This window comes from Penicillium diatomitis, assembly GCF_028827545.1.
Source record: "Penicillium diatomitis strain IBT 30728 chromosome Unknown utg000004l_segment0_segment0, whole genome shotgun sequence".
Taxonomy (NCBI): domain Eukaryota; kingdom Fungi; phylum Ascomycota; class Eurotiomycetes; order Eurotiales; family Aspergillaceae; genus Penicillium; species Penicillium diatomitis.
In genome coordinates this window covers 1,403,073-1,423,304 of record NW_026623176.1, presented here as the reverse complement: position 1 = coordinate 1,423,304, position 20,232 = coordinate 1,403,073, and the positions used below count along the sequence as shown (strand labels likewise).

General features: G+C 51.2%; 9 protein-coding genes across 9 annotated transcripts; 4 read left to right on the top strand and 5 right to left on the bottom strand.

Annotated features, from left to right (window-relative positions):
- Positions 1-112: 112 nt before the first annotated feature.
- N7539_003785 (uncharacterized protein) lies at positions 113-651 on the top strand (the record flags this gene model as incomplete). The annotated part of the gene is made up of 2 exons (XM_056933387.1): positions 113-313; positions 361-651. 2 exons carry the CDS (start codon positions 113-115, stop codon positions 649-651), a joined length of 492 nt encoding a protein of 163 aa, XP_056790928.1.
- A 541-nt stretch (positions 652-1,192) lies between these two features.
- N7539_003784 (cleavage polyadenylation factor subunit CLP1) lies at positions 1,193-2,982 on the bottom strand (the record flags this gene model as incomplete). The annotated part of the gene is made up of 2 exons (XM_056933386.1): positions 1,193-2,722; positions 2,845-2,982. The coding sequence occupies 2 exons, from the start codon at positions 2,980-2,982 to the stop codon at positions 1,193-1,195; spliced, it is 1,668 nt and encodes a 555-aa protein (XP_056790927.1).
- A 955-nt stretch (positions 2,983-3,937) lies between these two features.
- Positions 3,938-5,692, bottom strand: N7539_003783 (KilA-N domain-containing protein; the record flags this gene model as incomplete). The annotated part of the gene is made up of 5 exons (XM_056933385.1): positions 3,938-3,962; positions 4,023-4,959; positions 5,032-5,194; positions 5,276-5,484; positions 5,632-5,692. The coding sequence occupies 5 exons, from the start codon at positions 5,690-5,692 to the stop codon at positions 3,938-3,940; spliced, it is 1,395 nt and encodes a 464-aa protein (XP_056790926.1).
- Positions 5,693-8,078: 2,386 nt separating this feature from the next.
- Positions 8,079-8,929, top strand: N7539_003782 (rho GDP-dissociation inhibitor; the record flags this gene model as incomplete). Its single annotated transcript, XM_056933384.1, has 3 exons — positions 8,079-8,172; positions 8,344-8,712; positions 8,799-8,929. 3 exons carry the CDS (start codon positions 8,079-8,081, stop codon positions 8,927-8,929), a joined length of 594 nt encoding a protein of 197 aa, XP_056790925.1.
- A 488-nt stretch (positions 8,930-9,417) lies between these two features.
- On the bottom strand, positions 9,418-10,524 carry N7539_003781 (serine/threonine-protein phosphatase; the record flags this gene model as incomplete). Its single annotated transcript, XM_056933383.1, has 3 exons — positions 9,418-10,127; positions 10,194-10,427; positions 10,509-10,524. The coding sequence occupies 3 exons, from the start codon at positions 10,522-10,524 to the stop codon at positions 9,418-9,420; spliced, it is 960 nt and encodes a 319-aa protein (XP_056790924.1).
- Positions 10,525-11,437: 913 nt separating this feature from the next.
- N7539_003780 (AP-3 complex subunit beta) lies at positions 11,438-14,127 on the bottom strand (the record flags this gene model as incomplete). The annotated part of the gene is made up of 3 exons (XM_056933382.1): positions 11,438-13,768; positions 13,845-14,002; positions 14,088-14,127. The coding sequence occupies 3 exons, from the start codon at positions 14,125-14,127 to the stop codon at positions 11,438-11,440; spliced, it is 2,529 nt and encodes an 842-aa protein (XP_056790923.1).
- A 335-nt stretch (positions 14,128-14,462) lies between these two features.
- On the top strand, positions 14,463-15,113 carry N7539_003779 (uncharacterized protein; the record flags this gene model as incomplete). The annotated part of the gene is made up of 1 exon (XM_056933381.1): positions 14,463-15,113. One exon carries the CDS (start codon positions 14,463-14,465, stop codon positions 15,111-15,113), a length of 651 nt encoding a protein of 216 aa, XP_056790922.1.
- A 184-nt stretch (positions 15,114-15,297) lies between these two features.
- nuf2 (kinetochore-associated Ndc80 complex subunit NUF2) lies at positions 15,298-16,891 on the bottom strand (the record flags this gene model as incomplete). Its single annotated transcript, XM_056933380.1, has 4 exons — positions 15,298-15,411; positions 15,468-16,382; positions 16,453-16,713; positions 16,796-16,891. The coding sequence occupies 4 exons, from the start codon at positions 16,889-16,891 to the stop codon at positions 15,298-15,300; spliced, it is 1,386 nt and encodes a 461-aa protein (XP_056790921.1).
- A 260-nt stretch (positions 16,892-17,151) lies between these two features.
- Positions 17,152-18,272, top strand: N7539_003777 (translation initiation factor eIF2B subunit alpha; the record flags this gene model as incomplete). The annotated part of the gene is made up of 2 exons (XM_056933379.1): positions 17,152-17,201; positions 17,258-18,272. The coding sequence occupies 2 exons, from the start codon at positions 17,152-17,154 to the stop codon at positions 18,270-18,272; spliced, it is 1,065 nt and encodes a 354-aa protein (XP_056790920.1).
- Positions 18,273-20,232: the final 1,960 nt, after the last annotated feature.

Sequence of the window (20,232 nt, the reverse complement as noted above, 5' to 3'; positions counted from 1 at the left end):
TTAGCACTTGAATTGGAGTTCATATTTATATTTCAATATCCTGTCCGATGACACAATTGATGCTTGCCCGCTAAATGAATCATGAATCTCGCCTGATATCGCGCTCTTCGACATGGTTGACAATCATCCTCGATTTTTACAGAGCTTTCGGTTTTTTTTTCTAATCCACTGTCTCATCTGTGATCTGCACCCCGCCCATCTCACTCCCAACACCGAACTCACCAGCGTCCAACGCGCCGCCTTCCTCAGCCTGCTTGAGAACGGCGTCTCCCCGAGCACCATCGCGCGCGATTTCCAGATCTCGCGCAACACGGTCTACGCGACGCGGGACCGGTGGAACAAGCACGCGACGATCGACAGCCGCTCGCGCGCGGGCAGACCGTTTCTGCTGAGCGTCAAGACCAAGAGGAGGATTTGTCGGCGCGGCAGCATCCGGAGTGGAGGAGTATGGGGGAGATTATGCGGGATTTGGACGAGGGGGTGTCCAAGTCGACGGTGCGGAAGGCATTGATGGAGGAGGGGCTTTGGACGGTGGGTGGGAATAATGTGAAGATGGGGCGGAGGGAGGAGACGGAGAAGACGGAGAAGACGGAGAAGAATGATGTAGAGACGAGTCAGTTTATGCCTGCGTCGGAAGCGAGTGTTGAGTGACGATTAACTGTCCACCTGGCAGGAGTAGGAACTAGGAACCCAGATGGTGTGATCCCAGAGGCATGCCATGCCGTAAGGCGGATGCGGGATCAACTGACTATATATACCGTTGCATGGCAAACCATTCTATCGAATGGTTTGGCATAGACCTTTTGGTCTAATGGTAATACCTTGTGAGCAACGGCACGGGTGATTCCAATGGGTCAAGGTTGATACGTTGGATGTGCTACGTGATGTCCCTGGATACGATCAATGTCTGTATACAATTACCATTCTATACAACTAGCGGTCCTCCGTCGATCCATACGGTTCCGGAAAAGCAGCAGATAATAAATTCGAATGTTCCGAGAGGGTCGATATGGTTGTGATCCAAGTGGAGTGGGTCTCTGGATATGAAATGGTTCCAGTTTCTATTGCACCTCAAGGTTTAGATTCCGATCAACGCCGATTCCCAGGCTGGATCTGGTCATGCAAGTCATAAATTATTGTTGGAGCGATTTCATCCCATGAAAACGAGCAACGAAGATGGAAGAAAAAGAAATCATCCCACTAGACCGACGACCTCCGTCGGCCAGCGGCGAGCCCAGATCATCGCCCTGGGTGGAAGTCTCCCACCAATTGGTGCAAGTACCCTGATCTTGCCCTTGTCCGCATCGACCTCGGCAACGTACAGAAAGCCCATGATACTCGCGTCGCGAACCTGAGCAGGCGTTGAGGTTGTCGAGGCATTGGTGACGGCGATCAAGGTGTTGGCCAGCGCAGATGGAGCTGGCGGGAGGACTTTCTTCAGTGGGACATGACTAGACGATTCAGAGCCAGATGTCTGTTTATTCTCGCTGAATGATCCCACCACACCGGGGAGAGGTGCTGCACGATCAGAGTTGGAATTGTGAGCCGCCGAATCGTCTGCACCGCTCGGGAGGAACGAGCCGCTCATGCCCAGCGAAGAAGGGTCGTATTCATCCTCCTCGTCATCGTCGCTCGAGAAGATCGTGTAATTGTATACAGACAATGACGCAAAGTCCATCACTTGCGCGTGTGGGGACAGAGTCACGGCCGAGGAGGAAATTGACGACAAGGAGAGTGCCGCCGAAGCGCTCGAGGAAATCGTCGTGCCGAAGAAGTAGGACCGAATCTGCGACTCGCGAGTGGCTTTGCGGAAGGTCTCGTCCCGGTCAACGCAGCCTCCTGATTTGGACAACTTTAGCACGGAGACGCGCTCGTCAAAGATGGTGGCTGAAGCGCTGGCGCTGGGCTTTTGATCGTACTGCTTGACCATGGTGCTGTATAGCCGCTCGGATCCGAGAATGACAATCGTCGTAATCGCAAATTCGGTGACAATGTGGTTGATCAGTTCCAGACTGCCCGGTTTGCCGGAGCTGAGAATGCCGGGCGTATCGACAATGATACCCGTTTCGCGAGCTTCCTCGTCTTCCGCCAAGCGGCCCATGACCGACAGTGCCAGACGCGAGACGATCGGTTTGTACACCGACCCTTCAGCATCAAGAGGATTAGCCGAAGGGTAGCAGTAGACCAGGGGAAGCTTCACAGGAACTGGACTTGGCCCGGACATCGGACTGCTGCCCCATCCTTCCTCAATGTCGAGCATCGTTCGAAAGGCCGTCGCGGTCAGAGTGCCCGGCACGCTAAGCATGCCCTCCGTAGAGTCAAGATTGACAACGACAGGTTGGCGACCAACTTTTGTCGCGTAGGCCGTCAAAATCTTCGCCAGACTGGTCTTGCCCGCGTCCTCCGGACCCAACAAGAGCACTCGGGGCCCGTCTTTGCCCGACCCCTGGGCATCTTGTCGCATGGATTCCAATGCAAAGTGAAGATTCGCGTATTCCGTCATTGGGGTCTCCTCGGCCATGTACTCGCTTTGACAGCCCCCGGCACCGTGGCCCGCGACTGCGTTTACCCCGTCCGAAGTCGCAGTATTCCCGGTGTCGGCAGCACTAACCTCCAATTCACATCCGTGCCACGTGTAAATGGCTGCTTTTGTTCCCGAAAAGGTATATGTCTGTAACTCAGCGAGCTCTGTGCCGAAAAGCTCCGCAGTACCCGTGAGGAGCTATGGATATTGCGCCAAAAGTTAGTAATTGGACCTCTTTACATGTTCACTGTCAAATGTCGCAGTCCACCTGCGTAGGTTTTGAACTCAAGATCCGTTTCACCCTCACAATGACAACTCACCTTCACTCTAATAATGTGGCTGAAGGCCACTTCAAAGCGCCACTCACTGCCAGCCTTCAGACTGATCTGCGACGGCGGGGCGCTAGCCAAGTGCCTCTCCTCCGAGGGCTGTGTGAGCTCCAGACCGGGGAGAGACATATTCCCGCGTCGATGATCTTGGCCAAGGCAAAAAAAGAAAAAAAGAAAGTCAAAGCAAAAAGAGGTCAAGAAGTAAGTGAAAGCTTGTATGATCGTCTCGAATTACGTCTGCGTCGAAATTGCGGAGATCTGCGCGGAGGTCATGAAGCTACGGCTCTTTCTGCAGTGTTTTGACGTTTGCGCGACTTGACCGCCTTGATGACTGCAAAGCTGCGGCTGAGGGGTTTGACTGAGATGAAAGTGGTAAATAGTAAATACCCTTGGGACTTGGGCTGATATGTTGTACTCTTACCTACCAGCCAATGTGGGAAGGTCATAAGCGAATTTCCAGCTCCTTGTTGAGGAATCATCAAATTCCAATCCAATATTCGACCACGTCAGTGTTTTTGACTTTGGAAGTAGCTATGCTCCGAGCCAGCGGGAGCTTCTCGACATCGACTAGCAAAAACTTCCTTGCTCATACTGATCCCATCTACTCAATAAAGCATTTTAGAAATAGACAGTAGTTAGACACATAGTCCGCTTACTCGCTAGCGTTGAGACACCACCCCATCTCCATCACGGACAAGGTGTGACATCAAGGCATTCGGGAAAGAATCAATAAGATATGGGCAGACGTGGACTGTCTTGACTAGAAGGAATATATTTATCATAACAACAAGGGGAATGGAAATTGAGGTTAGTCCAAACAAGTGCAGACTGAACAGCTGGATCAGATTAAACCCAACAATCAAGAAAGTGGCAGATAGACTCGATAGGGAGACATATGTAGAGAACCTCTGCACCGAACAGCTGGGTCAATCAGCCACAAGACTATTGAGCAAGAGGTACCAAACAAAAAAACACTCCACAGGAGCCCAATATAAAGAAGAACATTAGGTGAAGCCGTCGCTCAGATCACTCGGATCAGATCATCCAAGGCAAACTCAGGTAGACACAGATCATGCGCATGCATTCAGAAGAAGTATGGAATGGAGGCACTACAAGCTTGGTCAGTTCAAAATCTCCCAAATTATGCTGTCAAAGGACTCAAAACGTACGCAAGAGCAAAGGCCGCAGAAACACCGAACAGAGCTCGGTTGCGCACCCGTTCGCGCTTAAGCTTGTCCTCCAACACCTTGGCTTTCTTCACCCGCTGTAAGGCTTCGGCTGCCGTTTCCTCATCTGAATCTTCCTCCACATTCTTACGCTTCTTGGTCACGGTGACTGGTGGAGGTATCTCGGCGGAGCCACCTGCCTGGTTCTTGATAGCATCCTCGACCATCTCTTTGGCTTTGGCAATCATCTCCTGTGTTTCGGCGGCTGATGGCACCTCGGGCAGAGAAATCGGCAGATCCAGGGTGAAGTTGTTCTGGTTCGTGGTCGTGTCGTTGATGGCTGGAGCAGATGTGACAGCTTCGCTTTCAGGCTCTTCTTCCACGTCTTCTACAATCTTTCTGGCTGCCATCGTCTTCTCTTTCTTGGCGGCCTTTGGTTTCTCCGATTTCTCGACTGACTCTTTGTCCTCGTCCTCTGGCTCCTCCGTCTTCACCTCCTCCTTCTCACCATCAATCTCCGGAACGACCTTCTTCGGTTTGCGACCCCTCTTCTTCTCTGGGGACCCTTGCACGGTGACCTCAGTGACCTGCACCTCTTCCAACACCACTGGGGGGACAGCGCTATTGGCGACCGCTTCCATGGAAGCTGTCAGCTCCAAGGCCTCTTGCAAGCTGCTGTTGGCAGCGGCTGTGGACGGTGTGCTCTGAACATCCTTTGCGGAGCGACCAGCGCGAGACTTCCGGGGTGATGTCGGTCTCTTGCTCGGCGAGACCGATCGGCGGCTCCGGCGAGATAGAGTGGGCTCATCCATTGGGAGGTCAAATCTTGGTGGTGGGGTGATTTGCTTCTTTGCGCTCGATGGGCTTTGAATTATATCGGTCGGGTCGAGCAGGGCGCGAACCCAGTCATAGATTTGGTACTCTCGGGATAGCTCCAAAGCTGAAAGAAATCATTAGTGGGGGGGGAAAGGAAGATGCGTGACGGCTAATGACGTTATCGGTATGGACCTACCGAATTCGGGGCTGATCCATACATTACCAGCGACCTCTTCGTGGCTGGTGTGTTCGCGGGATTTCAGATATTCTCTCTCGCATCTCTCTTCCTCGACCTTGGCCCATGGAAATGCGATTCTGAACATTCCTGTGGCACTGACAAAGCCGTCCTTACTCCTCCGCTGCGACAAGTCCCACCGAATTAGCATTGCTCAGACATCCTCCAGAGGTGCGTCAGACAAAAGCCAGGAGCCAACACTCACCATCAGAAAGTAGACATCCGGGTGCTGTGCAGGAGTGTGCGAGGGAAAGATTCCCGAGCCTTGCAGGTCCCGGGGAAGAGGTGCCCGCAGGTGGGCGTACTCAAACAAACCGAGGTTTTCAGGCTTGGTCGCGTTGGAAGTGCCGATCTGGGTCGCTTTCACAGAAAGGTTTGTCTTGCCGAGGCGACGGCGCGCGAGTAGATCCTCATCTGCAGTCAAGGCGCAATACAGGCGACTAGTCAGCGACTGTTCTTTCGATAAGGGGAAGGTTGATTCCGATGCCGTGAATGTCGATGTAGAAGATCAGAGAGGATGCGCGAGCGCGCGTGTGGTCGCGCGCTCAAAATGAGACCTACATGATGGAGCCGCATCCGGAAGAACGAGCGGGTTGTGCTTGGGAGGGAGATGCCTCGACATGGCGAAGGATGCAAAACGTGTGTGTGTGGATTGTTGGTGGGGAGAGGGTTCGATGCGAACAAAGCTCAGACAATGCGCCCGCGGCGGCGGCCACGTAGCAAGCGCGTCTCTCGAGGGAAGTATTCGACGGGCGTCACAGCTGTCCACCTCTTGAATCAAGTGAACGCGCAGAGGGCGACAATCACACCACCACGAGCGAGTTTGATGACACGAGGTGACTAGGCGCCGTAAAAAAATATAGATTTAGATTGCGATAGCTTGATTAAGAGGAAGAGCGATAATAACTCAGGGGAGAAAGGCGCACGCGCGACGGAGGGAGGGCATGATGGGGTTGCACTCCTCCCGCCGTATTGACCTTGGCCGTTTTCGGTAAGGTCTGGTAGGGATAAGGTAAAGCTGCCAGAATTGATACGGATACACAGGGTTTGATGCTCACTATTGGCCAATGCCCGGTCCTGACTGTATTGAGTGTAATTACCTGTTCCGCTCTTGTTGGGCGGGCGTTGGCCCCGTGACATTTTCCTACTCGAGTCAGGCACTTTCACGCCTCAGGCACCAAAGTCAGTTTCAGCTGAAGTCGCATGGAGTCACACGCATCGTTGTCCATACTCCATGGAGTCCATACAGCTATACGCTGATTGTTCGGCGTCAATAGACATCGGCACAAGACTTGATGATGTCACTTATTTGTGGTTGGAACTCAAAAAGCTGTTCTAATTGCTGTATTTCTATTGTAGCCGGATCGTGTTGAAGGTTTCACGACTGAGGGGCGGTCGTATGCATCAACAAACATCTAGCTTGCTTTGCTGATGTCTTATTCCAGACTTCCACGTGGAACCTCAACCCTTGAGTCTCTTCTCGTTGACAGATTTGGAGTCTAACTAGTGCTGGTGGGTCATAATTAGGTATGAACAATGAATCAGAGCTCCAGTCTACCTTGAAATCTTGAAAATGACATCTTGCGACTTGCGTGCCTGATTGTCATACCTAATCAGCCAGCCACTATCGGTCATGACCAGATCATGGTCTGCCTTCTGACTTGATTACCTCCGACATTCGATACAGCAGCAGTGCTGATCTTCAAGATCCCTTTTGATGCGATCATATCCTGTAAGCTCTGTTGTTTCTGAGCACTGACTCTCATTTCTGTTCTGAGTTCCTGACATGAAACACTCTATTCAACCAACGAAGGAATATCCGTATCTATTCTTAGTACTAATTTCAACTCAGCGTTTGCCGCTCCTTTGCTGCACATTTAAAGACGCGTACCCAGCTTGAGAAAAACGCAAGCGAGCGACTTACGCCTAGTCATCGTGTCATTTATGTTACACTGAAACAGTAAATGCTCAGGTCTCTAGGCTAGCACCGGTTGACCGGTAATCACTACAGTTTGTGTGAACTCAGATAAGACAAAGAAGCAAAAATGAATGTATCAGTGGAGTATATTTCGTTACGGTGTCGGTTAGAAGAGAGGCTATTAATGCCTTCAAGCCATAACTTTTTATACGACTACTTTACTCTATATAGTACATGGTCTTATTTTTACTTGCAATGCTTACGATTGCTTGATCAAGTGAACGACTGCTACTCGATGTGGACGGCCTAATCACATGTTCATATCTCTCCTCTGGCTTCAGCCTCACGCAAAACAAACCAAGAAACACTTTACAAAGGTAACTTCATAATCTCTTGGCGTCCATGAACAGATGGCCGTTTGATGAGGAGGAAGATGCTCACAGTTAAGTGGCCGATCTGCAATTCTAGGCTGGTGATGTGAAAATAAGCTTGCAGCGCCTTGCATTCACCTTAAATATATACCGGCTCTATGCCTATCTTCAATGCCTATTTATCAAGCCCCCCACCAGCTCTGATAACATCAGCTCATGGGCTTCCAAACCAGACGTGGTCTTTGCCGAGTTAGTCACCACCTGGCACTGCAATTTTGAGTGCCTTGACTGCCCAAAAAGCGGAAACGTGGCTGATTGCCACGTTCACGTTCTGGCCCCTCTTTCCTTCTGTAGGAGACCTCACGGGAGTACTGAAGCAGTGGTACTGTTGTGTTAGTGAGTTACTCCTTTTGTGTACATCGTTGCTGCTCTCTTCATCGCCTCCACCGCCTTTCCAGTGACCCCACCAAGCACCATCAGGAGTCCATTTGTCTCGTCTGAAACCAGATTCCCCTTTTGTTTCCTTTCTTCCAGAAATCTGTCTTTGTCTCTTACGCATCTCTTCAAGCATCCCTTTGGTGACACTTGACAGTCCAATTTGCATAGAGTGGTCGGCCTAGAGCTATCCACATTCTGTACCTGGTTCCCCTTACTCGAATCGTCTCCGCATCCATTGTTTGGGTCCCCTCCACCCCCGCCCCCTCGATCGATTATAGAAGATGGCCGACCACCACGAGGATGATCTCGCCGCCCAGCGGACTGAGGGCTTCAAAGTGGGCGAGAAGAAGACTCTGCAGGAGTATCAGGAGCTGGGTGAGTGTGCTTGACACTTAATGCTTCCTTGCCTCAATTGGTCTCACTGCTGTCCAAAGTCACGTACACCGGATGCTGGACATTGGTTGACACCCTCCGACTGTCATACGTACCTACAATGATCTATTTACCGCTCATGACTGACCATTGTATTCTGTCATGGGCATTCAGACAAGGACGATGAAGCGATGAATCGGTGGAAGGCCTCTCTGGGTCTGAACTCTGGCGAGCCCATCGGCCAGCCCACCGACCCTAAGTGCTTGATCAAGTCTCTCGCCATGGTCACCGCCGGCCGCCCCGACGTTGTCATCGACCTGTCCTCGCCCGGTGCGGTAGACAGCCTCAAGAACAAGCCCTTCACCATCAAGGAAGGTGCCAAGTTCCACATCAAGGTTGTCTTCCAAGTCAACCACGAGGTTCTCAGTGGCCTCAAGTACATCCAGGTTGTCAAGCGCAAGGGTATCCGTGTGAGCAAGGACCAGGAAATGCTTGGCAGCTATGCGCCCAACACGACTCACAAGCCTTCCTATACCAAAGAGTGTATGTACTCTGTCATGTCCACCTGCGCTTTTTTTTTTCGTTTTGCCCGGGTCCATTTTTCTCTGTGCTAACCTTTGTTTCCAAAGTCAACGAGGAAGAGGCTCCTTCCGGCATGCTCGCTCGCGGGCACTATAACGCGGTCTCCAAGTTCGATGATGATGACAACAACACCCATTTGCTGTTTGAGTGGTCCTTTGACATTGCCAAAGACTGGTAAATCCACACTGCATTACCCCCTCTTCCCTGTGTCAACCTACGTTGAGTTATTGAGCGAGCCATCGTTGTTTCCTTTTTCCAAGCGTGACGAATTTCCTTGATCCGATCCCCAAAAAGCCTATGACAGATGGCCTGATATCAGGGTATGGCGATTGATTTTGTATAGGATGACAAAATATTGTTCCACTCTCATCCCAACTTATCCTTCTAGATCTGCATCAGACACTCACATGCTCCATAATGGAGTGTTTCTCCCGCCTCTAGTGTCTTAGGTGTATGGTGCTGTTAACAGAGAAGAAATCTGTGGCGTAATTTGATTCTACAGGCAATCAATCCAATATTCTATCGCTAGTCCCGCAACTCCGGCGCAGTGCATAGGGTGACAATGTTATTCAATTGGTTCTCACAGCGAACCAAGAAACAGCAACCAAGAACTTTAAAACAACGAGGAGAAATCAAGAGTCTTCAAACAAATTTCCACCGGGGGTATCACAAGAAATAATCAATAACTGGCTGAGAATCCCTGCTCTGCTGCGCCTGCTGCTCACTGCGATGGACATCATTCTCAGGAGCTGCATCGAAGATGTTGAAGAATCGCTCCATCTTGTCTCCAACCTCCAACACGCTAGCCAGGTTTCCACAGCGATAGCAGTAATTTGGTGCGCTCCATACTGTACTCAGACGATCATCAAACAACACCTGATAGCCCTCGTTGCAAAGCTGGTGAGCCCGCAGAATATGCGACATGTTATTGACCTCCAGGAACTTACGCACAACCTGCGCACCAAATGTGTATCCGGCACCGCGAGGTGACAAGGAGAACTCATCTCGTTCAGGATCTGGATCAGACCAAACAAGATCGGCCATGGGTCCTTCGTGGGGGATTTCGCGGAATCGATCGATGATCTTAATCTGATCGATCGAGTGAATGGAGGGTGAGAGACCGCCGTGGACACAGAAGATCTCATCGTTGATCACCACACTTAGTGTGAGGTAGTCAAACATATCTGTGAAATAGTGCCACACATTGGCATTCCCATATTTGCGGGCGCATTCTGTGTAGAAGCCGTAGGACTGTGTGACACCGCGTGATTCATGGTTGCCGCGGATGAGGTGGACGCGATCTGGATAACGGAGTTTGAGGCAGACAAGGAGGGATATGGTCTCTACACTGAAGAGACCTCGGTCGACGTAGTCGCCTGGCCGATGATGTCAGTATACAGATATCCATTCCATCACCGTGGCGATCAGAAAAACAAACTTACCGAGGAAAAGGTAATTTGTATCCGGACAAAATCCTCCAATCCGGAATATCTCCAATAAGTCAAAGAATTGACCGTGAATATCCCCCACAACAGTAACCGGAGCTTTGATGTGCACAACGTTGCTTTCTTTCATCAGGAGCTCTTTTGTCTTGGCACAGATTGCCTCGATAACAGACTCGGCAAGCAACTCTTTTCGATAGAGGCGTGCAATGCACTCATCCAGGTCGATACTAGCTAGTCACATATTAGCATGTCATCGCTGCGAGTAAACTTCCACCTCCCCGCGATTTGTGTTCCTATGCGCAGCACACTCACTTGGTAGACCAGGCATATCGGCGATGTGTTTCTGTGCACACTCAGCAAGTCGGTGCTAAGATGGCCAAAAAAATAAAAACTAACAAAAGCAAAAGGGCTTCTGTGGTCTGGCCGACGGACCAACTGGGCGAGGCGGAACGAGGCCACGGAGCTGCGGCGTAGACGAAGGGTTCGGGGCCCGCGTTGTGCCTGACCGCTTGAGGGGGAATAGAGAATAGCCGCGGACAGTGGACAGTGGACAGTGGACACAGGAGATTAGGAGTGTGGTGTGGAGTTGATCGAGGTGGTAATGATTGGGGTTGACGAAATAGGCATCATGGGTATCACGTCTGGTTTTCCGAGAGGGCGACAACTGATCGTCCGGAAATTGCTAGCAGAAGCTCGGTCTGGAGATGATTTGTAGAACCTAATCAACACTTCTCCATGTGCGCTTATCGTCTTGTGCCGGGACATCTGCCCATCTTGACCGCTCGACTGCCGCCGACTCGGTGCCTGGCACGTGATGGCGGCTGAAGTCTCATCTATGAGAAGCTTGTGATGGTATGGGGGAAGCTGCTTTGAGTAGCTATGATTATGAGACACTGTTGAGCTTTCTCATCAGTGAAGTGTAATGAGAATGTACTCAATATCACACATCCTCCAGGGTTTGGCAGAGTATGAATTTCTCAGAGATTGCAGACTGTTCGGGGTCATACTGGCTCGATCCAATTGATTCTTCGAATCAGTCAAGATCGAGATGAAAACATTAAGATCCGGAATGATTTTCGTAACGGAGCATGAGCTTAGATTCTACGCAAAGAGGCTTCACGCCATGGCAGCGTAAGTCTTTTTCATTGTCTTATCCGAAAGATCCTCTAATACATAATCTCGTCATCCGTCACGTCACGTTTCAGGAGGCGCGAAGAGACTCAAAGGTGCATGCTACTCTTTCACTTAAGCAGCTGTTGAGCCTCTTTGTGCACGGCTTCCGTCTCAGAGTCAGTATCGTCTACTTCAGAGTCGTCATTCTCGTCCTCGTCCTCGTCCTCTGAGTCATTATCTGATCCGTCCTCGGAATCCTCTTCGGAGCCGGTCTCTTCCTCAGAATCTGTTTCCTCTTCAGTCTCTGACTCTGCGTCCGTTTCCTCCTCTTCGTCAAGCCATTGATCGAGAGTCTTCTTGCCAGAGATTGCACCGCTCACTCCACCGCCGGATCTCTGTGGTGGCACGATGCTCTTGTGTTCTCTGAGGGCCTTGTCCAAGCGGGCTCCAGCAGTCATGGAAGCATCGAGGGTTGTTGAAGTCTCTGGCTTGATCTCTTCGGCCCGTAGACTAGAGTCGGGCTCCTGACCTGGTTCAACCCAGTCAGGAAGATTGGCATACCCCCGTAGGCCGTGATGTCCTGCCTCTTGACCAATAACAAGAGTGGCCGTACCTAGTAGGAGGTCTTTGCGTGTCTCTGACGGACTAGGGGCATGCGGGACGGGCTTGGGGGCCAACAAGAGCAAGTTGGCTAGCTGTGTGGACGAGGGAGTCGCAAGAAGAGCTTTATACAAGCGAGCGCGGTCGCGGAGATCGTATGAAGGGTCATACCGTGCCAAGAGCAAGATGTAGCGCCAGAGCATAGTGATACGATCCTCGTTTTCTTCATTTGCAATCTCCTCTGCCTCCCCAGATTGCTGGGTGCCTTCCATGTGAGGTTCGTTTCCGCGCTGGTCCGAAGTCCATTCATTTTCAATGGCTTCCCCAAGGCGCGTGGCAGTCGCATTATCGATAGAAGGTAAAGCTTGGTCTGGTGTCTCGGTGGAAGATTTTTGAAGCAAGTGGTGAAGATATACCTTAGCTCCTAGAAGAACGACCTGTTGCTTGACGATCTCAGTCTCGTCCGCAAAAGACCGGATCAGGACACGCAAAACATCAGGTGCAATGTTGTGTCGGGGATCAACGCCTGCGAATTCTCCCACGAGCCAAATTATCGTTGCCCGGGCGTCAGGGTTTGTTGTTGTGCCGAGATGGCTCACAAGCTTGACAACCGTTTGCTTATGGGAAGGCGGATCTTGTTGAATCAGGTGTCGGATGACTGTCAGCGATTCGGAAACCAGGTTGCCATCCAGACTTGAAATTTGACTAAGTAGAATGCGCAGGCAGAGATCAGCAGTGTTGGCGTCACCCTGGGCGCAGCGTCCAATTGCTCGCACACTCTCTCGAACTAGCTCCGGGTCAGCACTAGCAGAGAAGTGTTCAAGCTCGCTGATGATCACACCCTTCCAGTGCTGCCCGCAGTAAGGGAAGAGAATTGTCAAAATTTCGAGTTTGAGGCGCCAGATGTGTAATGGGTCGCTAGCATGCACAAGGAACCGAGAGATGTACTTTGTGAACGGCCGAGGATCTCTCAAAGCAACCGCAACGATGTTGTACAGAGCAATATGTTGCATATCCTGGGGACACCTCAAAAGAGCCACCAGGGGGCCAATCGCAGATTGGAGGTAATCAGGCGGCGCAAGGTGGAAGAAACAGCGAACCACACTGACGATGACCGCAGAGTTGCGGTTCTGCAGCAGAAGTTTGCACGCCCGGAGAAGAAGCTCAAAGTCAGGGTCAACTAGCTGAACCTCGTACTCGGCGCCATCGACAGGCTTCCCCTGGACTTGGCCCTCGTCATTGTCGTAAAATGATTTGGTTGTGACAGCCTGCTTGATCTTCTGGCTTTTACGAGGAAAGCACTTGCGTGCATAGATAGTCAGGAGTCGCAAAGTCGCAAGCTGACCCCATTCATCCATGTCAACCAGTTTCTTCACGAGACTGCGATAGTGCTTGTGGATCAGATCGATCTGGTCCGGGCAGACCTCGAGGAAAGCAGCAACTGCAGGTCCTACCACAAAGTATTGAGGGTCTCCCAGCAATGTCGACAAGTACCCTATCAGTTGTGGCAGAGTGTTTGGATCCAATCGGTAGCATTTTGGAATCGCCAATGCCGCTGCCTTCCGCACATGTGGACTCATGTCGCCGCATCCTCGCTTGATTGCCAGAGAAACGATCTGGCTGATGACGGGAACACGAATGCCTGACATGGTGCGTAACGCTATTGTTCGGATTTGAGGGTTCTGGTCCGTCAACGACTTCTGAATGGCATTGATTGACAGCAACGCCAGGTCCGGCTCGGCTTCCGCATGGTGAACCAAGTAGATGTAGACCAGCTTCTTGACCTCAAGATTCGGAGTGGCGGCGTTTTTCACGACAGCCGAAAAAAATGGCAGGGATGGTTCGGAGCGATACATAAGCTAGATGATCGCCAATCATCAGCAAAAGTCAGTCAATTTGCAGCGTCACGGCTCCTTTCAACTTCGTCTGCCATACCGAGATCACTCTCCGCATTCCGTCCAGAACCTCGCGCTCATGGCGACTGTCCAAGAGCTTCTTAATATGCGATACGCTGTATGTTCGGGAGCCATAGTCCGGATTTGAGCTCCTGTTGCTCGCGGCGGCCTGGGCGGCTTCGAGGGTAAGCTCTCTAGCTATGCGCACAGTGACGTGCCAGGATCAGCTATCCTTGCCTTTTTGACGGGGGTTCGCTAAGGTCCACGACGGAAACAATCTTACCTGTCTCCAGCATCGAAGATATTCTGGATATAGTCTCCATCTTTGTCACACCCTCTGACAGCACTCCAGTTTTTGCAGGCCGAGAATTGACCGGGTGATAGTTTGGAGAAGAAAGGTGGGGTGTGAAGAACCCCAAAGCGGAGGAGAGCATGATCTCCGCGGCTTGGTCGATAGCGCAATCAACCTTGGAAGTGCCGTCGGTGAATGCGCATCAACCTCGCCGTCTCCTTTTGACACAAAAAAAAACGTGTCTTGACCACGCCACGATTACGGATTCTGATCAAGAGTCCTTCGTTTGGCTCAGACTCGAGACCTTGATCGATGTGATCGTGTCTTGGGTCGTAAATCCTCAGCCTGGCGACGAGGGTTCGCAATATGACCCTGACACGCATCGCCACCTCTTGCGGCTCGGTGATTGATTTACTGCAGAAGCTCATCGACCGAAATGCAAAGGCACGATTGGTTATATGTTGTACAAAGGCAGAGTTTCTGCTCCAGGCGTCTTGGGCTATCCGATCGCAATGCAAGGTGTCACAAGTCACGGCCGCTGATGACCTGCTCACCAAGACCATTGGCCTCCTTGCAAATTCGAGCAAGATCCGATTAGTATTTTGTCCGTCTCTGGAGAGTCTCCGAGCTTACCTGTCAGCCCATCAGGTCAACAGCACTACAAGTCACGAATTGCAATCTGAGAAACAGCGGAGTGATCGGCTCCTTGTCATCCTGGACATGGTCGCCTTGCATTCTACTACCACAGAGTTCTCGGCTCAAGGCTTGTCTAGGAGCTTCGCTACTGCAGCGGAATTTGCGGCAGGTGCATCCACCGACTTGATGATTGTGGAGTGCAACGATTCTGTGGACTCTTCCAACTTGAACAGAGGAGCCGCTATATGGAACATCCAAGTGCCACTACTGAATGGCTCTGTACGAATCCGCGGAGAGCAAGACAAATGGGGCGGGCGAGGCGTAGCTGTCAAAGATGTCGCCCAGCGATGGTTTGAACTTGGACCTGAGCTTCGACTTTGAAGAGTTGAAGAATTGAGGCTTGCTAAGTCACCTAGCATGAACTACGAATATTATGCGTCTCAATGCAAATCCACTCTAGAAAAAAACAACAAAAAAAATGCTTAAAATCTTCACTGTCCGGGTATCCTGAGGCTGACCGATAAACTCCCAAACCATACATAAAAAACCAAGGGTACATGAAAGCTCACAGTGACTTTTCCATCTCTGTGATATAGAGTTTAATGTGCGATTCAAGCTTCAGGTACTGGTCGTGAGCCGCTTGAATCTCGCTCTCGATATTCTCTTTGAGGTCGACCATCTGCCAGAGTGTAAGCATGTCGTCAATAATGATTGCGGCAGAGGTAGTAGACTCACCTTCTTTTCTGTCTGCTCAATTCGAATGCGTCTTCGTTCCATGTCTCGCTGTTTTTCGGCTCGCTCCTCGCGGAGCTGTTTCTGGACGGCTCGAAGTTCCTCCATTCGAATTTGTGCAGCCTCGGCCTTTTCCTGTGCCGATTTGCGCAACGCCTCAATGCGCTCTTGCCAACGAGCTAATTGCCGCTGTAGTAGCTTCTCCGTTTGTTCAACTTCTCGGACAGTATTCCCTTTGTCTGAGATCGCATCCTTGTTTCGCGCTGCGCGTGCTTCTTCTTCCTCCTCCTTCTGAAGCTCGCTGGAAATATCCTCGAGCAATTTGACGCAAGCTTGTACATCATTTGAAACGACTGTGAAGGTATCAGATGAGGTCTGAAGTGCGCGAGCACGCCTTTCCATCGAATCGATCTGCGCTTTCTCGCGCATCAAATTCTCGGCCAGCTCGGTCAACGATGTTTGAAGTGTGACAGGCGATTCCAGGACGTAGGGCCGCAATTTTTCAGCTTCTTGTCGCGCCCTGACCGTCCTCTCCATTTTCTCTTCCAGTTGCTGTTGCCGCCGCCCCCTTTCTCCTTTGACGCGATCGAGGGTCTCTGCCACACGAGATTGCTCGGCTCCCAACTCACGAAGCCGAGCCTTAAGCGCATCATTCCGCGCGACCTTCTCTCGTACTTGAATCTCGTTGGCTTGTTGATCCCGGCGCATTTCGGCCAGTCGTTGCTGCATCTCTTGATTCTCGGCTAGAAGTTGGTCGATCCGCGCCTTGGTCTTCTCGGTCTTGTTGAAATGTTCATCTATCACCGGGGTTTGCGATTCGCGGAAGCGGACAAAATTGATGAGGTATGAGAAAATCTTCACAAGTCGGTCATGGGTTGGTCTCGTGAGATCAGTGAAGGTAAAGTCATTGACTCCACACTGGCATAAGAATGACAAAGTTAGCGACATGCTTGGAAAAATCCATGAAGAGTGCACGATGTGTCCATACCTCGGCCAGCAAGGTCCGAATGCTCACAAAGAATCCCATAAGGTTGCGCGTGTCGTTTGGAACAATATCGGGGTAGTCGCCACAGATGTCCTCGGCGGCAGCATGCATCGCCGGTTCAACCGTTTCGCGCGTAATGTTCATGAGAAGCTCTGCAAACCACTCGAACACCATTTGAATTTGTTGCGCATTGGGTTTTAACAGGTCGGCGGCAGTAAAGGGGATTCCAATATCATTGATACATCCTGCAATTTCCTTGTCGGGCTATGATAAATTCAGCGAAAGCTCGTCAAGGACTTGACTCTCGCGCGCATCGCAAGTCCTCGCTGCTGGGTGCTCGACTCACCAGGCGCATCAATGCGTCATTGTCGTCTTCCTTCTTGCGAGACCGATTATTGTGCTGTTGTGAGCCAGCCATGCTCATGCGAGCGTTGTAGGCCATATCTCTTCGATGCAGCAGTTCGCTGCTTCTATTTGACCCCTGTTGCCCTCGGGAATGGCCGAAGACGTCGTGCGGAGTGTGTCCAATGTTTGGAATTGCGGTTGATTGTTTACTTTGCAGACAAGCCCGCAAAGTCTTCCGTATCGGGTTAGCGCCATACTGAGGGGCAGAAAGCAAACGTGACAAACACTATCCATCAATCAAAGAAATCGTGACTCTCGAAGATTGACTCGATAAATCCAAGAGCTTCAGGTGGCACCATGTCGACTACTAAAGCAGGGACGGCTGCGGCCGACTCCAAGTCCTTTGAGTAAGACTTCGTTTCTCAGATACAGAGACCTCACCGCTAATGCTCGACTCTCATAGCATTGTTGCGACATACAATGAGCTCCTTCGCTCTGATCCCGACATTACCATGCCCATCGCTGCTATTGAGGCGCTGGTACATGTCCTCACCCACTGCCCTTCCTCTACAATCTCCGAAACCCTCGATCTTCTAGAAAAGTCCACCGCCCACCTCAAACGATCCATTCCCAATCCTATCGGTCTGTCAGCTGGCACCGATCTTTTCCAGCGCTACCTAATTACCACACTACAACGTCCAGGCCAACTGGGACCGGCCGGCGACTTCAAAGCTATTCGCACACATTTACTGTCCAATGGCCGTCTGTTCATTCGCCGAGCAAAGGAGAGCCGTCAAAAGATTGCGGCTTTCGGCAGAGGCTTCATTCGCGACGGCTGCACGGTACTTACGAACGGTGGCTCACGAGCAGTGGCATCTTTGCTACAGAAGGCCGCTGATGAGGAAGGTGGCCCATCCGCGGTGCGCTTCCGGGTAATCTATGTCCTGTCATCGATGAGCAAGAATATTGAGGAGCCCTCTGGAGAACCGGAGGGCATGGAGACGGTGCGTGCTTTGCGGGCCAAGGGAGTCCCCGTTGCGACTATTCCCGAGTCGGCGGTGGCATATGCGCTTGGAAAGACGGATATGATCATTGTCGGTGCTGAAGGTGTGGTGGAAAATGGTGGCATCGTGTCTCGTATGGGTACTTACCAGATTGGCCTGCTTGCCAAGGCCATCGGCAAGCCGTTCTACGTGGTCGCTGAGAGCCACAAGTTCGTGCGGCTCTTTCCCCTGGGTCAATACGATCTACCTATTGAACAACATGTTGTGGATTTCAAATCCGCCGATGACATTGCCGAGGAAAAGAAGCGGAAACAACAAACGTTTGACGTGGGTAACGGCGACAAGCCTGTCGAGCTGCCACTCTCTGACTCAGTCGATTTCACGCCGCCGCACCTGATCTCCGCGCTGATCACTGACAGCGGTGTCTTGACGCCGAGTGCCGTCAGTGAAGAGCTGATTAAGATTTGGTTCTGAGAACTTGCATGCCTGGTCAGATGAGCTCTGCAAACGGAGCTGTCAAATTTCATGATGTATCTGCAAAAAGCTGGTGTCGGGGGTCGTGCGATTTAGATTACAATGGGGCTATAACACTTTACGAAATTAATGAAATGGCAGACATACTTCGGAGCGGACAGGTTCGCGCTTTGATCAACTGAGTCTGTGATTATCTCATCATATGGTTTTCCTACCTAGGGCTGTACTGTAATTGTTCGGAGCACAGATAGAGGTCAAGAGGTCCTGCTGAAGCTGTAACGGTCATCCGCTTTACCTGAGAATACCCTTCGCTTGTTCCGCCCGAGACGATCCTGACGGCGCGGCTTTGGTTCCCGGAGGCAATTGTTGCGACCCTTAAGAAGTGGCTGATAGGGCCTAATAGACTCCGGTCATTGGTCTCGAGTGTCAGAGATTGGAATGGTCAGAAGAATACTCTTGAATTCTCCCACTTGATGAACAGTTCTGGAACTGTGGACTACGTAATAGCATAGACGAGGGTGTTACCGCAGAGCATAAAGATGGGGTCTTACTCTGCAGCCACTGCCTACCTAACTACCTAGTGCCTAGTACCTAGTACATAGTACCTAGTACCTACTGCCTACTGCCTATAAGTTATTATCACTACATAAATATCTAGTGCATACCTACAGTAGAAGCACCTCCAGCATATTCAGCCTCGATGGCCCTCTGTCACGACAAACAACCTCCTTCGCCCCAGTCACGCTGGCGGCCCCTCATGACTCGTCGAAGTCGAGAGGCGAAACCACTCTCAAGCTGCGCCCAATGGAAAGTCTGTTCGCTCGCGGTCATCCACAGGTCCACGCGGTCTGTGGTCGCAATTCAAGCAATTCACTCATTTGCTCCGAACCCGCGCCACCTCCCGCCCCGCCTTGAAGGGATGGGATCTCGAATGATTACGCTGCTCCGAACTGCCCGCAGGCGAGAACGAGTACGTATATTTGTCGGTTACATCTGCTCAGTCGATCGATCAATCACCCGGAAGGCACTGCGAGATTATTCCTGGGACTGGAAACCGACGAGTGCCAATATTCTGAAACAAGGGTGTTGGGAGTTCCAAGTCCGAGTCGTACCTCTGCCATCAACTCAAACTCTCCAGGTCGAGGTACTGTGCCTGCAGAATCAGCCTGCATCTGTGTGACCCATACGCATCTTTCTTGACCCGCCGGTCCACTGAAGACAGGCCTTTGATCACTTCTTTGTTCGCATACAAACCTTCTGAAACAGTCTACCGCAGGTCGGTCCATTTGATCACTACAATGGATGCCCAGACTCTGACTAGGTCGAGCCTTGCCCCTATCGAATCGGCGAGCTCTGACATTGTGCATCAACCTAACATGGACATACCCGAAGATCGACCCCCAGTACGTCGCTCGTGGTCACTCAAGAGACTGTTGAGTGGACGCAAGAATCGGGCATATACTGTGTTGGAACGGGAGCCTAATCGTCTGCGTAAACGCACGAATGCCTGATTGAAGGAGAGCAGAGCCAGTGGGAGAAAGTCACTGTGCGTAAGGCACCGATCCAATCTGATAAGACTACTGGATGATTGCTGGAATCGGCATTCCCAAGCATCCTTTGGGTAACGATGATGAGGTGACCGTGGCTGGAGTTACGCGCTTCTGGAGAGTGTGGGCAACGAAGTGGATTGTGATACAGGCGGGGGTTTACTGCGTCGCTTTCATCGGAGAGGTACTGGTGCGCATTTTCAACATGAGAAAAAGCCGAGAGCACCATTGAGGATAACGAGTTCGCCCGCAAGTTCAATGCATGAAGTGGGGTGAGGAATTTTCCGAAAAAAAAAGCCCCCCCCCCCCGCATATTCGACTTGATTCAATACCGTCCATTCCATGTATTTCTTGACATCGTGAGGATTGCTTTATGCGCCGTATCTACGTATTGAAATCGGTGAATATAAGTG